A 16,718-nucleotide genomic window follows, 5' to 3' on the forward strand; every position below is an offset into this window, starting at 1 on the left:
AAGAGGTGTCCACGTTGCTTTTCCTGTTAAAATTAAAAATAATAATTAAATCAACCTTATATAAAAAAAAAACTTCACGATCATATCAATGCATTCACGAAATATTTCCAAACTCTCTTAAATGCTAAAAATTTCAAACTTTAAATAAAGATTTTTTTTTCCCGGTCCAAAAAAGGTGTGAGCATTGTTAATGTTATTTTTATTATAAAAAGTTTAATTATAAACTAAAAAATTTATACATGTATTACTTAAAATAAATTGACAATTATATATATGAATAAATAATAATAAACTTATTGATTCCAATAAAAAATTGAGTCATGCAATTAAGATAAATATATTATTTTTTTAGAAAAAAAAGTGGTTTAATAATTTTTAGCTTGAAATTAAATACTTAAAAATTTTAATTGGTTTAAAACAATAAATTGAATTTTATTTTATCAAATTTAAACAACGTTAAAACTTATTTTTAATTTTGAGAGAGATACAAAACATTAAACTCAATCATTTTTAATTTTGAGAGAGATACAAAACATTAAACTCAATCCTAAGTAAACTTAGCGTGAAACGATTAAATTGTGAATAAAAAAAGTTTGAGTAAAATAAGATTACAAGTAATTATTACAACTCAATGTGGATTGTGTCTTTTTTATATGTTGTATTTTTTTAAAATATTTCTTTCATCTCACGCTGTCTTGCATGCTCATGATTCTAAATACTATTTCATGATTTATCAAATATTAATTTTACCAAACCATATTATAATTATTAAATGAAAAGTAAAAGGATTCAATTAAAAAAAAGATGAGAATAAGAAAAAGAAGTTTGACCTGTGATGTATTTTTATTATTTTGTTTTATCTCACGTGTTCATGATTCAGAATATTATTTTATGGTTTATTTATTATCAATCTTGTGAAATTAAATTACAATTATTAAATGAAAAATAAAAAGATCTAATAAAAAATATAAAAAAATAAATTGAGTCAAATTTATGTAACGAAGTATAATCCAATTAAAAAAAAAAGATGGGAATGAAGAAAAGAAAAACATGATTTTATTCACTGTTTATATAAATAATTTTTCACACAAATTTTTAAACTGTATCGGTAATTGATAATACGTGTATTCACAAAAATATAAATTCTTTTTACCAGACAATATATGAGATTTTTTCTCTTGATCAGAAGTATAAATATCTGTTCTGTATTGTAATTTCACGAAACCAATTAAATATCCCTTTTGTAATAGTTAACATGTCACCACATCAATATAGTCCACAGTCTACCATGACTAATTAAATTCGCAGATGTTTATAACTTTCCTCTTTGACAAATCCACACGCAATCTTCGAAAATTATGCCGGACAGTGCAGTCAAAATGTTGTTTATTTAAAATTTAATTGTTTTTTTAATTATTTTTTTAATATTAATATATTGATATTAAAAATAAATTTTAAAAAATAAAAAATAAATTTTAATATATTTCTCAAAAACCAATTGTACCGCAATTCCAAAAAGCCTTGTAATTTCCTGGAAACTTCCACCTTTTAATCTAATCTTCACCTATTAATACTCCCTTTCTCACCCACTCTATCAAAAACCAAACCTTCCACTTCTTCTGCTATCTCCAGTGTTTCTTACATCATAATATTTACACTCAAGCTTCTTTATTCCTATCTTATCTCGTAAATCCAGTTGCCTTTTTATTGTTTTTGATTGTTTCTCAAGGGAATTGAACTTGGAAATGGAGAATAACCAGCAATCATTTTATCAGTTCAGTGATCAGCTCAGGGTGCAGACATCAAATTTAGCTAATCTGTCACTCAATGATTCTATATGGAGCAATTCATACGGGTCAAAGAGGCCAGATGAAAGGAGGAATTTTGATATCAGAGTTGGTGGTGAAGTTAACAATTTGAAGCAAAAAGGGTCTGATTTGAATAGTTTCAGTGATGGATGGAATCCTATTAATGATATTAAGCAGAAAGGTTCTGGTTTGAATCTATTCAATGATGGGTGGAACTCTGTTAATGATCTGAAGCCGAAAGGGTCTAACTTGAATCTGTTCGATGATGGGTGGAGTTCTGTCAATGATTTGAAGCCGAAAGGGTCTAACTTGAATGTGTTCAGTGACGGTTACAATCTGAAGCCAAAAGGTTCTGACTTGAATGTGTTCAATGATGGATGGAAGATGGGGTCTAGTGCTAACAATTATGGGGTCAGTCCAATTGGACCTATTGGTCACTTTGTTGGTGGATCTCAAAAAAATATTGGGATCAATGGAGGTTTCAATAAAGGGATCTATTCAAAGAACAATAATATCCATAACAGTAACGTTAATGTTAGTGTGAAGGGTAACAAGAACAAGGGAGATGATGATTTTGGAAGCAAGAGTAGCAAAAAGAATAGCAGCAAGAAGAGTAATAGTAATGAAAATAATGATAGTAAGAGTGCTGCTGATAAGAGGTTTAAGACACTGCCACCATCTGAGTCTTTGCCTAGGTATGAAACAATTGGTGGATATATCTTTGTCTGCAACAATGATACCATGGCAGAGAATCTCAAGAGAGAGCTTTTTGGTATGTTTGTCAGATTTCATTTCTTCTTGTTTCTGTTTTGCCTGGAATGTTTTGATCTTTTAATTTTCTCTGTTTTCTTTTACTAAGTTCTGGTCTTTTTAAGGTTTCGATCTTACTTCTTTGCTTTTGTAAACAGGTCATAGATTGTAATATCATGCAGACTAGTCTAGGTTTTTAGGTGCAAAGCTTTTATAGTTGGGAATTCTGTGCCGTAATTAATTTTAGGTGCGAAATTTGTGGTTCTTCTAAGCAATCTGGGTTGTCAATAATGAGAGGCATAATTTGATCTGCTCTACAAAATAATAAGATATGAAATCATTGCTTAATCGTTGTCTGAACCTAGTTGATTTTTTTTTATAAATCTCTTCCTTGAACTTTTTTATTCCTCTGTGCATCTTTGATATGAGCTTTTTGCTGGTCTTGAATTCTAAATTGTTGCTTGGATTTTTTTGAAGGCTTGCCTCCCCGATACCGCGATTCCGTGAGGCAGATCACTCCAGGCTTGCCCCTTTTCCTCTACAACTACTCCACTCATCAACTCCATGGAGTTTTTGAGGTTGGTTTGTCAGTTCTCTACTTCTTTGCATAATATCTAAGCAGTTTTCACTTGTCCTTGGGTTTATGGCTATGTTTACAAAAGATTTAGCGATACTTCTAAATAAACTGAAGGTGTCTTTGATGGTATGTATAGGCTGCAAGTTTTGGAGGAACAAACATCGATCCCGCAGCCTGGGAAGACAAGAAATGTCCCGGCGAATCACGCTTCCCTGCTCAGGTATATATGGGGAATCTGCTGTTTATTAGTTGGATAAATTAAATACCTGCCTGTGATTTAATGCCACTCTGTATATATTGGATCATTGAAGGTTTAACACTTCTGTTTTTTTGTACAGGTGAGAGTTATGACAAGGAAAATCTGTGCGCCACTTGAAGAGGACTCTTTCCGGCCAATTCTCCATCACTACGATGGCCCCAAGTTCCGCCTTGAACTCAACATTCCAGAGGTAATTTCATTCCGACGGTGACCAAAATGAATCCGGCATGATGTATTTGTGAAAATTCATTGCATTTCCTTAACACATGCTCTGAGTTCTGAATTATTTTTCTGATGGATTTTCAGGCACTGTCTCTCTTGGACATCTTTGAAGAACAAAACCCTTGAAAACAATATTATCCTATACAGGCAGAGAGATACACATAAAGTGAAAAAGAAGAGTTGACAAAAGAATAGAAGATCAAAAATAGTTGTTTGGCTTCAATATATTGAAGTTTTAAGGAGAGTTCGGCGAGGAATTGTGGGAACAGGAAAGAGGCTGCTCATAAGGCCTGTGTGATGTATAATCTTTTTTAATGGAGGCTGTTTTGAACACCCTCGTTTTTTTTTTCTCTGGTTTGACATATAAATAAAGGGCTTAAAAAACATAAACTTTTATTTATGAGTTGTAATCAAGTGAATTAAGGATGTATTGCTGTTTGGATATCTTTTCATTTGCATGAGAAGCAATGGAAATAAATGGTAATTAAGGAACGCGATGATTTTAAGCTCTTAGCCGTGGTTTTTTCATGTCTAAACAAGAAGTTCAGTGGATGTTCCCACTCCATTATCTTCAACACCTATGCAGCTCAACGTTGAGTGTGTAAAATGTTGTATAATCCACAGAATCCTACGTTTGCTACAGCCCCATTTGCGTTTGTAAGTTACCTTATTGTCTTTATATTTTCTTTCTCTGAATAATAAACAATTACAAGCCATCTATCTGCTCAACAAATAAATTAAAGCTCTGTCTTTTCTTGAATTTGGCTGGCTATAATAAGAGGCAAACATACAAAAATGCTTCGGCAAAGGATAAGGGTGATTGGATCACCTACTTCAAACTTTGTTTCACCACTCAAAGAAGGCAGTATTTTCAATGGGCAGTTAGGTTATCAGCCATGGAACTTCAACTCAACCCACAGATGGGATGCTGCACCGTCCTTTTCGATTATCCATGGTCTTCACCTGTTACAAGGCTGTTGTTTAAAAGTGCGATGGTAAATGGTTTGTTGTTTAGAGATTATCAGTTCAAGTTTTATAACTTTTATAAATTTTACGATCATTAAAGATTTATATGGTCATTAACTTCAGGGCTTGTGAGATTAGTCGAGGTACGTACAAACTGACCCGAATATCTATATTAATAGAAAAAAATATGATGGTAATTTGTTTTTTTTTAGAAATGTATTAAAATAATATTTTTTATTTTTTAAAATTTAATATTAACATATTAAAACATTTTAAAAATATAAAAAATTAATTAAAACTTTTTTTTTTTTAAATTTTGACCGACCTCTACTACATCAATATCAAACGGGGGGCTGGGGGCTGGGGGCTGGGAATTCAAAATGTGCCGACATCATGTGGATAGATTCTTAAAAAAAAGAAGTAGAAGAAGGAAAGGACATGGACTGTCTCTCAAAGGGTGGTGTGATTTATCTGAACCTAATAATTAGACCTATTCAAAAGCTGATTATAGTTCTCTTATTGGAATATCTGTCAAGATATTGTTAGAACAGCTCAAATCGAGTGGCAAAGAAATGATTAGAGCTTGCTAAAATCGAATGCTTTAGCAGAGTAATTCTCTATTTATTACTCAAAATCAATGTTTTTTGTATTCGGCACCGCAAACCCAATTGGCCCACATGTTGACTGTGTTAGCAAAATTGACTGGTTGGTTTTACAATTTCTTTTTAGGGTTTTGATAAACCTTCCAGCCCCAATTAATCATTCCCAGAAGCAATTCTTTCTCGAAGAGAGTCAAAAGTTTTATTTTTTATCGTAAAAAGACTCGAGGGGGCAACTCCAGGTTCTAATTTGTTCTTTACACTAAGAAGTTGGTGGGTCTCATTCAATTTTATTTACCTGCATAAATATCTTTCATCGTCGTGGCACCGTTGAGATGAACCATTGGAGTGTTAATTGTCGGAAAGGTGCAAAGTAATGATGATTATGACCGTTAACCAATAATTGCAAGCTCGAAGCATGGTGGTTGCGTGGCGGACGAATATTTCCGAGCAGGCATATTTTGTGTTCGACTCTTGTAAGAACCGTCTAATCAAAATAGTCTGATTAAGCCCATCTCGGACACCAATCTAACTTTCTCAGTGTCGCAAAAGAGGTTTTTGGTTGAGTTTTTTTTTATTATAATAGTTGTTTTTCTTGAAGTGATTTTTTTTTTAAAGATATATTAAAATAATTTTTTTAAAAAAATTATTTTTAATATAAACATGACCGGAAAATATTAAAAAAATTAATTTAAAATAAAAAATAATATTTTTTAAATATTTTTAAAACACAAAAACAATAATATATAAAAAAACCTCTCCCTCACGGGTTGTCCTTGGCTGTTGCCAAGATCAACTCGGTGAATGATCGTTGATAAGCCCTCGGAAAAAGAAGGGGCCGTGCCATTTTGTTATTGAACACTTGTATGCAATCAATTAAATCATCACCATAAACTATTCAGTCGACATTGAGGAGAAAATCATAAAAAAATAGAAAGAAAAAAACCATCATCGATCCAAACAATCACAATCATTTAATTTAAAGTTCCTTTATCTCTACTTCTATCAATCAAATTCCAAAACTCAACAATCACAAAACACATCAATTATTATTCAAACGCACCACCGCCACCCGCCAACCCGCCAACCCGCCACCACCACCCCACCCGTCTTTTTTCCCCATTATCACACCATATTCAAATTAGCAAAAGAATATATGTTCTTCTGAATTCCCGCTATGCTTTCCGTTATGCTTTCCGTTATACTTTCTATTAAAAGAATCGGATAAGATTATGATGCTTCACTATTCACATAAAGAATGAAGCAACCATTTTTTTTCACTTTTTTTTTTCCTTTTAATTATATCTTTCAATGACTTAATTAGATGGAATTAATATTGCAATTATGATAAAAGTACTAAATAAAAAAAAATTAAAATATAAAACACGAAGAAAAATAAGTTTGATTCAAATTTTTTACTAATGTTTATTTTGATCCAAGAATTCATTTTATTTATTTTTCGATCCCTAAACAAGAAAGAGATACATTGAAAAATGATTATAAAGAGAAAAAGTGGTTGGTTGTCTCGATTCATACCACAAAGTGATTCAGGTTTGGTGCTAAAATGTTTCATTTTATGAGAAGAGTTGGACGGTGGTGATTACTGACATTCAAATTTCATGAAAAAATAGATTGGGGCTTGAAAAGACATGGGGTTTTGGGTTGATTTTTTATTTGTTTTAACCGATTTTTTTGGCAAGTTTAAGGGCATAGGTGGGTTTATTGAGTTGTATATGTTGTTTTGCATATGTTTCTAGGTCAAAATTTAGTTGAAAATGAGTTGTTTTGTCCAAAAAAATGAAAGGAGAGATTCTATCTAATTTCTGACCATTTGGGTTGCCTAAAACTGGCCAAACAGACAGTGCATAATCTGCCTGAACAAACAATGTCTTTCGATTAAATTTTTTCAAAAAAAAAAAAATATAGGATGGACGACATATCATTTGTCTTCTTAATAAAAAAATAAAATAAAGCAAGGGTAAACACCCAAGCTCGTACTCTCGTGCTATTAGGGAGTCAAGTGCTAGGCCTAATCCTTTTATGTCTTTTTCTATTCTTTTTTTTTCTTATTTTTTGTCCCTCAAAATAATTTATCTTGTTGATTCACTTGTTTTTTAATTAGTTTTGACATGGTTCTTAAGTAATAATAATACAAATTTTTATTTGAATTTTAATATTTTTTTAATTATTATGTATTTGATAATAATAATAATAATAAATTGTTCATGAAAATTCAATTTATTTTTTTAAAAATTTAAATATATTTTGAATATGATTTTAGCACATGTATATATGACTTATTTAGCTTTCAACCACACAAAATATATGAACATAATATTTTGATAATATTTTTAAACTTATTTTAACTATCATATAATTTTCTCTCTCTCTATTTTTTTTTTAAGAAAAACAATGATTAAAGTTAAAAATCTTATACGGTAAGATAAATAAGTGACACGTTAAGAAAATTAATTTTAAATTTGAGAAATATATGTTTTGTGATTATTTAAATGATTTACATTTTAAAAGAAATATTATTCTATAATTAGATAAAAAAAAACTGAAAAGTTACATGCGACCTAAGATTATATATCCTAATTTGCATCTTTGTCATATTTTCCTCATTTAGTCTTTTTATTATTTATTAAAATATATAATTCTTGATTTATTTTATTAAATACATGTATTAGTTTTATTTTACAAAACAATTTCTTGATGAATTCTTTTTCAAAACCACTATATTTTCAGTAATAACAATGTCAAAGACACTCTTAGGACTTTGACATTTTTTTTTATATTCAAAAATATTTTGGTTCCTCGTAGCATAGCGTGAACATTGGAACTAGTTTTATATTGAATAATTTATCTTTAATAAAAGATGGATGTTCTTATACGCATCAAATTGACTGAAAAATACCACACCCATCGAGTTTTTTTTTTTTTAAAAAAAATCGAAAACTTCGTTAATGACAAGTTGGGCAACGAACCAACCCATTCTCATTGCACTTCCCACACCTCTCCTTGACCCCATCAACCAAAACCTTTCAACTCCCACCACATTCCAAACATGGCACAAACCTAGCATCCCCACATCCTTCACACGCTTGTCTTCCTTCAACTCGCTCCACGCGTGCCCAAACTAGTATCCTCCCGAGTCGAGCTGACTCATTCAACTCAACAACCTCATCAACTCCTCCTATGTACCTTCCCTTGATAAAAACCCTAGCTAGGCACACTCATCCCTTCTCCCGTCAAATCCCTCAACTCGTTCAAAAACTCCCCATGCAACGAGACGTCCCTCTCATAAAAAATTACATGGTGCAGCTCAAATATGGTCTTCACACGAGTACAATCTTCAAATGTCTTACGTACCCCTCGTAACGACGTCGTGTAAAGCACAACTGAGTTAGCTCCACTTGGTGGACTCTTCTCTTCGAATCCACTCAGTGGGTCCAACTTCTTCACAGGCTTCCCTCCCTTTTCCCTCTCTAACTTATCCCTTACTATGAAGATATTCTCCTTCACCGACCTGACAGCACCACCAGCACCTGACTCGATCACTGGCTCAGTCCCAACTCGTGACTCGGGCTTGCTGACAACCTCAACTGGCCGGTCCTAATGGACTCTGTTTTTTTCAACTCCTTTTCAGGTTTTGGAGCTAGTTTTGCTTCCAGCTCTTCAAGGGTATGAATAGAAACACTCTTTCTCGGTTCTTGCTTCTTTTCTTGGTTGGTTTTAGCAACTTGAGTTGGTGTAGTATAAGGCGCCTTTTGTGATGGTGGTGGTGGTGTGGCAAAAGGCGTTTTTTTACTGAGGGTAGGCTTAAGGTCTTTAAGTGCCTTACTAACCTCATCCCAAGAATGAGGAGCATCCGTTTCAAACTGGTTGAGCTTCTCTAGTATTGGAGCTTGCACATTTGATGGCATTTCTTGATTTTCTTGAACAGAATTGCCCACTACAAGCCATGGTTCTTGAATTGAGTTGATGTCGAATACTGCGAAGCTGGAAGGTGGTGGAAGATAGACATCTTCACTTGCTTCAATTCCTTTTGAAGAATTGCACCCCATTTTTTTTTAATCCGCGTCTTTTGGTTTCGGATGTTCAAGGAGACAATATATACGTAGTGATTTGCGATCCAAAGTGTAAAGGAAGATTTGGGGTATTTTTATTTTTATTTTTTGTGGTCGGAAAGTGGAATAATATGTGTGTGGTTTTAGTGGAGGCTTTGGTCTCATTATGTTTTGTCTTTTCTACTTTGAAATTGAAGAAGAAGTGAGCTTTCAGAAAATATTTGTGGGATAATGGGTTCTTAGCCTCAGAATTGATGTGTGGTGTAGCTGAGTGCCACGAAGAAAATGGTATCTTGGAACGCCAGCTGGTTGGACAATGCTGGTATGATCAAGTGGGTTGTGAGAGTACAAGACAAAGGGGATATATGTTTTTAGCTTATTTGGTTTTACTCGCATTTCTGGCTGTGAGTTTTCACTTACACTTTCCAAAGAATAAGAGTTTCTTTCAAATTGGGGTTTAAATTTGATTTTGTTTCGGGTGCTATAAATCTCAAGATTATTAAAAAAATTTATGATTATTAATTTTAAAACCTGTGAAATTACTTATGAACAAGCTGGTCTAAACGCCCCATTAATCTTAAAAACAAAAAAAAAAAAATTCTTCAAATTTCGTGGATTGCTTGTCCTTAGACAGAGGGCTAAAAGGGTGCTCTCTCACCTCTCAACTCTCGTCTATAATAATATGATTGGGTTTAGCTCATGGCTCAAATGTGGCTAGCTAAAGGTTTTTGTCCCATCAAAACATTTGGGCTTCAGGTTAGCTGGGCTCGATACAAAATCCAAAATCCAATCCTTCTAACAAAGAGTACTAGATTTGAACAATGCAACTGAAGAAGAATCCAAGCATGGAGGAGCACAAGAATAATTCCTGAGGCGCTGCTGACATGGGCATTACATCTAATGTTAAAACATTGAAAAAACCATTACATATATAGGTATAGGTTCTTGTTGCGGAGCATGCATATTTTTTGTCCCAAGTCATATTGAAAAGACAGCATTTTGTCACGGATTTTTAGAGACTACAATGCTGTTGTTACGAAGGAGTCAGTCACCAAAGGTGGTAAATTCATACCCCTCAGCGCATAAATTTGAAATTAGCCACATCTAAATTGTCGTTTCTTCCTCCTATTATTTTAACATACCATTCTACCTTGCATATTCTATTGTTTTGCCTTGGATCAACTCATAACTTAAACGCTTAAATAATCCTATCAACGGTCTAACATCACATGGAACCGATCAAGATTTTTGAATAAAGCAACACTGCCTTGTCCCTTCTGACATCTCTCCATTGTCTCCCCACTTGTTTCTGCTTGGATTCCTCAATTTCTATATATGAACTGGAGCTTGTGTGTCTGTGACTCATGTTGATGTAACAGAATTGTAGTAATGGGAAATTGCTCTCTCAAAGGGGTTATGGAAGATTGTCCTAACAACATCAGGGTTTTAACAGATTCTGGGGGTATTGTAGAGTTCAAGGGTCCTAAGTTAGCCAAAGATGTCCTTCGTGAATATCCAGGTTACAGCATTTTTAGGCAGGGTCATGCTTCATCTCCATTGTCTACCCATGAGTACCTACTTGGTGGCCAATTTTACTGTCTTCTTCCACCTCAGAATGAGCAGAAATTATGTGACACTAAAGTTATTAGCCAAGCTCAAGGCATGGGGCTGGCCACAGAGAAGGTAGCTATGGAGTGGATTAATGAGATTGAGCCACCAAAGATGTCATCCAGTACAGCAGCAATGGATTATGTAGACGACTTAGCAACCGGACCGGTGCTCGAGGTCCTGCCTGCGCTAGGGGATGGGGTTTGGAGAGTGAAGTTGGTGATCGGCACCAAGCAGTTGGAAGAAATTTTGTCTGAACAAGTGAATACCGAGGCCTTGATTGAGAAAATGAGAATGGCAGCAAGCTCAGCGAATCTGACGCCTCGGCGTAGCAAGAGTTCTTGGAAGCCAGCGCTCTCTAATGTATTCAGGGTTCCACATTAATAATTAGTCCGTCCTTTTCTTGTTGTGCTAGCAAATAGAGGATTTGAGTGGTAGGAATATTAGTGAACGAAATGCCTTAATTGTTTTAGACTTTTAGTGGCAAATTAAGCACTATTACTCTGTTACAGAAACGCTTTTCGCTTCGTCGTTTTTTTTTGGGGTCTAATGTCAGGATGCTTGAAGAATTGTCTTCAAGCGTCGTGTAGATATGCAACGAAGAGAGTTGTAATGTAAGAGCATATGCCTATGCTTTCACGGTTCATTGTTTTGTTATTTATAGTGGTTTTGGTTTAGTTCTTACTCTTTTTGATAACTTGTTTTGGTTGAGGTCTTGTAAGAAAAGGAAAAAAGACTTGTTGTTCAAAAGGCACCTGTTACTATGGTTTCAAATTCAAGAACGTGTGGTGTGTCATGTGTGTATCAGTAACTTGTACTGAAAAAGAAAAGAAAACAGTACTCTTGAAAGTTAGCTTGGATAGCAGTCGAGTTTGTTTCCCACTTCGTCATTCAAGAATCAAATTCTCGGCTGGTGAAAAAAACTAAATATAGATGGAGTTAAGATCTGATTAAGAAAAAAATTTACGAGCATTTTCTTGGCACTTGTTAGCCAAGTCTTAAAGGAGCAGAAAGAGTTGCTTCAAAAGCACTGGTTTTAAGTTTCAAGTTGCAATGGCTAGGTACCACTGTTTCATGAACATTGAACTAAAAAACGAATCCATAAATATTGATGGAATCCATAAATATCTCACTCCCCCCTTAATTCCTCTACGAGCACAACAAGAATATTTTGAGTCGAAGGGGTGATTGGAATGGATTGGCCATTAGTGGCTGTTTTTCATTTAATCAGCTGGGGTTTCTAACCAAATCTACTACTGACTGACGTTTACCACAAAAAGGACCAAAAGGACGTGGTCTTGTTATAATATCGTATATGCTCTTGAATGCAACGACTTCTTACCATATCTGTATTTTTCAGAAACCTCCACAAGCTTAGTAATGGAAACAAGGTGCAAGCTTTTTAAAAAACAGAATTATGTTGAAACATTGTGGTATTTTGAAACAGTTGGAATCAATAAATTTGAATGGTAACAAAGTGCTCCAGATCTCCTAACATTAGGCCATGGCCACCCAACAGCATTATCTTTTTTCCTTGCTCGTTTGCAACACTAAGATGCTCGCAAGGATCGACCAAGATGCTCATTTCAGTGGATCGGTGGGAAATAGTATGCACTCGATCAAATCCAACAAGCTGTTTTTCTGGAGCGCCTCTGAAAACTGTTGGCACTCTAGAGAACAACATCACCACGTGGCCTCCATCCATATTTCCAACATTCTCGACCAAAATTTGCATATAGAATCGCAATGAATCGCAAGATGTAATCTCGTTGACGTTTATATAACTTAATCTTTCTCCTCCCTGCTGTAGTATTCTCTTCCTAGAATTTGATGACAAAGAGCCTGACAAACTTAGCTTGCTTGGTGCTGACAAGATCTTGTAAGTGAAATTAGTGTAGCTTAAGCCTCCACCGAATCCATATACTCGGTTTCCAGTGTAAAACCGATAGGTTCTTCCTGGGTAACCACGAGAAGGATTAGGTCTCATGTTCATATCAGTCATCGATACCTCAGTGAATGACTCCGGATACCATGTCATTGGCAATCTTCCACCTGCAAATTTTGATGTAAAGACATTTAATGGGACTTCTGGATGAGAACAAGAAAGCATTGTTTTCTCTATGTATCAGTGAAACCAAACAATCCCAGACATTTTTCCATGGCACCTGATATCAGAACATATGTAATTTCAAATGGATTCTATTTTTTATACTTCTCATATCTTAACTGGTAACCTGCTTTCCTTAAAAAACCTGGAAATGAATCCATTCTAAATGATGAGTTTTAATAAAGGTAACTTCATGCTTTTACAAAGATGATTTTATTTTTATGCTGTCTCGCCTATAACAAATTGGAGTTTTCAATGTAGTGTCGATGAAAGATGTAGTAGGATAATTTCAATTTTTTGGAAGAGAATAGGAACTTGATGTTTGTACACATACCAACCTGGATTATATTCTCCAAAGATGATTTCTGCAAGTGCCTTTGCACCAGCTTCACCAGGGTACCCGATCCAAAGAATGCTAGCAATTCTTGGGTCTCCTTTGGCAAATGATACATCAAGTGGTCCTCCACCAGTAAGAACTAGAATCACTGGTTTTTTACTTGCTGCTGCAACAGATGATACAAGGCTCATTTGTTTACCAGGTAACAGAAGACTAACTCGGTCATGCTCTTCAGTTTCTTGTGATAAATCAAGCCCAGCAACAATAATTACAAAATCAGCTCTTTTGGCAACAATTATTGCTTTGTGGAACTGAGTATCAGAAACACAAGCTACATCAAGGCAACCGATGGCATAAGAAGTCTTCTTTACGTAGGCTTTAAGTCCCTCAAAAAGACTCTGTGGATCACATGGATATCCTACAATTAAATGTATCAATTAATAAATATATAGAGTGTTGAAGTTGAAGAAATTCTACAATGTTGACAAAACTCTGCAATTACTTGATGTAAGCGGATTTCGAGGTTTGCTATCAGTGTGATTCTGCAACTAATTTGGAAATTACAAATAGAATAATTGTTTGTTTACATCATGATAACCAGTCCATCATAGAAAGAAAACACTTCAGTTCAATGATTTTTGGTAACAATTTGCCAATACTTAATCTGACTTTTAGTTGATGAAACTAATTCACACAAAAGGATAGAATTTGAATTGAATAAGATATTATGTGCAGCAAGTCATACCTGTGTAGTCACCACCCAAACTGTTTGCCATGTTTGCCAGTGGACCAATAATAGCCAAGGAAGAAACAGCTTTTTTATTCAAAGGCAGTAATTTTTTATCATTTTTCAGAAGCACAATTCCCTGCCTTGCTGCTTCAAGTGCTAGTGTCTTGTGCTCTTTGGTACAGACATTTTTAGGTCCAAGTTTTCCAAACTGCCCTTTTCTAGGGTCTCCATCAAACAGCCCTAGCCTGAGTTGAACTGAAAAAAGATTATGAAGAGCTCGATCTATATCTTCCTCTTGTAACTTGCCCTTCTCGACAGCAGATTGAGCATTTCGTAGCACATATGTTCCACAATTAATATCCATTCCTACAAATAAGCATCCCCATAGTGACTATTAATTGGACAAACAGTGGTATTCGTTTGCTGCTAGTTATAGATACCTGCTTTAAGAGCAATAGCAACCGCATCCTCAGGGCTTTTGGAGTAGTTTTGATATTCAAAAATTGTGGCCACAGCATCACAATCTGAGGTGATGTATCTGTTTTTCCACGGGGACACGCAAATATGAACAATCAAATTCTGAATTTCGATTCTGCCATTGCATAATATAGAAAGAACTCTTAAAAACTTTTACCCCTTGAATCCCCATTCTGTTCTAGGTTTTTGTAAGAGATCCTCTCTTGCACAAGCAGGCACCCCGTTAACTTCATTATATGAACACATTAAGCAGCTTGCTTTGCCTTTTTGTATGCAACTACGAAATGGAGGCTGATACGTATCCTCCATATCTTGTTCTGTAACCTATTAGGAATGATAAACCAATTAAACTCACTTGAGATTGCAGTTAACATTCATTTTTAAGAAAGGCCAAAACACCAACAAATCTTGCTTTGTAATACCCTACAACTTATATATAAAAAAGTGAACTTGACAATCAAATATTGCTCCAGCAAACCAAAAGTCATGGGTTACAAAGAAACAAACTAAACCCAGTTAAAACGTTTCTCTATTACCTACCAACCAGTTACAAATTAAGCCAAGCCAACGGAAACCCTTTTGAAACTAGTTAACAATACTATCAAAGGAGTTCTCGATGGAGTCATCTTTTATCTTGTAATTCCAACTAACAATTATGAAAACCAGTAAAAATGAATTAACGAATTGGATTAAAAAACAAAAAACCAAGTTACCACAGCATTGAATGAATATCTGCTGAAATTGCCCCATTTCTCCAGGTCATAAGCAGTGGAATGTTTGCAACAAGCAGAGAGCATAAGCTTATCATCATTAATTTCGCCATCCTCTCCTAACAGTACCCTCTTCTGTCCAATCCCATGTCTATCAGTACTCTCAGTCTCAGTACCATTTTTCCAATGCCCACCTTGGAAACCTTTGACAAACTCAATAGCATAAGCAGAAGCCACCATAGGATCCTCACCAGGAGTTTCTTGGCCTCTCCCCCATCTGGGATCCCTAAAAATATTAATATTAGGTGCCCAGAAGGTCAACCCTGCTTGGCCAACATTGTACATAGCTCTAGCCTCGATGGCAATAGCTGATCCAATCAAGAACCAAAGAGTCCTATTAAAAGAAGCAGCGCTGACAATAACTTGAGGAAAACCAGTGGCTGAAGTAACAGGTCCTCCATTCTTAAAGGACACACCTGGGCCATTAATGGAAATTCCATGGAGAGACTCAGACCACCATTCATAGTGTGGGATGCCAAGTCTGGGGATCCCTGAGGCATTGTCTGAGAGTTGCTGGATCTTTTCTTGGAGGGTTAAGTGAGAGATGAGAGACTGGGCTCTTCTAGTGATGGGTAAGGATTTGTTACAGAAGGAGTAGGTGTTATGGGTTGGTGGTTTGCATGGAAACTGAGGATTTGCTACTGATTTAGAGTTGGAGGGGGAGAGGGAGAGGAATAATAGGAGAAAGAAAAGGCATCTCCCGTTGGCCACCATTTGCTTGCTTTTGCTTTGAATGTTTGTTAAGCTCAGCTAACTACTACGCTTCTGCTTTTATTTGTTCAACCATAAGCTTATCTTTCGTTCTCCAATCATACGTTTGGAAACAATATATTTTGAAATGTGATTCAATTACTATAATTATCAATTACGAAAAACATTAAATATTACATTAAAAGGTGAAACACGAAGATTTTAATAATTAAAAATTATAATTTATTTTCATAATTGTTTGATTGCATTTTTATATGTACCTGGATTATATATATAACACAAACAATATAAAAAATATATTAATATATAATAATAAACTTATTTAAATATTATCTTCAAGATTTAAATTTACAAAATTAAACAAGTTGTCAAACTTTCTCAATTACTTTTTATGCCAAAAGACATGATAAAAATCAAGGGAAAAAGAAGAAGAAGAAGACGTCTTATCTCGCTGAAATGAAGTGAAAATCCATGAAGTGAAAATATATTAGTAATATAAATATTATCTTATGACCATGTCAATACAAAATTAGTATTTTTATGAGGAAATATTTTTAATAATGAGATGAAGAAAACTAACAATCCATCTTGTAATGAAAATGTGAGATATTTACATAAAAATAATAAAATTAACCTAAAATGTTACAATTTAAAATCTAAAATTTAATTTGTTTTGTTTTATATTAGATTTTGAAGTATTTTATTTATGTTTATCTATAAACTTCAA

General features: G+C 34.4%; 3 protein-coding genes and 1 pseudogene across 3 annotated transcripts; 2 read left to right on the forward strand and 2 right to left on the reverse strand.

Annotated features, from left to right (window-relative positions):
• Window positions 1–1,502: 1,502 nt before the first annotated feature.
• On the forward strand, window positions 1,503–4,129 carry LOC7467070 (DCD domain-containing protein NRP-B). Its single transcript, XM_002297931.4, has 5 exons — window positions 1,503–2,580; window positions 3,036–3,136; window positions 3,272–3,355; window positions 3,474–3,584; window positions 3,701–4,129. Exons 1-5 carry the CDS (start codon window positions 1,746–1,748, stop codon window positions 3,740–3,742), a joined length of 1,173 nt encoding a protein of 390 aa, XP_002297967.2. The 5' UTR covers window positions 1,503–1,745; the 3' UTR covers window positions 3,743–4,129.
• A 3,877-nt stretch (window positions 4,130–8,006) lies between these two features.
• Window positions 8,007–9,506, reverse strand: LOC18094456 (uncharacterized; annotated as a pseudogene).
• Window positions 9,507–9,883: 377 nt separating this feature from the next.
• LOC7467071 (uncharacterized) lies at window positions 9,884–11,536 on the forward strand. Its single transcript, XM_002297932.4, has one exon. It carries the CDS (start codon window positions 10,641–10,643, stop codon window positions 11,241–11,243), a length of 603 nt encoding a protein of 200 aa, XP_002297968.3. The 5' UTR covers window positions 9,884–10,640; the 3' UTR covers window positions 11,244–11,536.
• A 644-nt stretch (window positions 11,537–12,180) lies between these two features.
• On the reverse strand, window positions 12,181–16,036 carry LOC7472700 (probable beta-D-xylosidase 6). Its single transcript, XM_024586132.2, has 6 exons — window positions 15,224–16,036; window positions 14,668–14,834; window positions 14,474–14,571; window positions 14,049–14,399; window positions 13,305–13,721; window positions 12,181–12,911 (listed from the first exon to the last, which is right to left on the reverse strand). Exons 1-6 carry the CDS (start codon window positions 15,992–15,994, stop codon window positions 12,313–12,315), a joined length of 2,403 nt encoding a protein of 800 aa, XP_024441900.2. The 5' UTR covers window positions 15,995–16,036; the 3' UTR covers window positions 12,181–12,312.
• Between the last annotated feature and the right edge of the window lie 682 nt (window positions 16,037–16,718).

The sequence above is a fragment of the Populus trichocarpa genome, chromosome 1, assembly GCF_000002775.5.
Source record: "Populus trichocarpa isolate Nisqually-1 chromosome 1, P.trichocarpa_v4.1, whole genome shotgun sequence".
In the NCBI taxonomy this organism is placed as follows: domain Eukaryota; kingdom Viridiplantae; phylum Streptophyta; class Magnoliopsida; order Malpighiales; family Salicaceae; genus Populus; species Populus trichocarpa.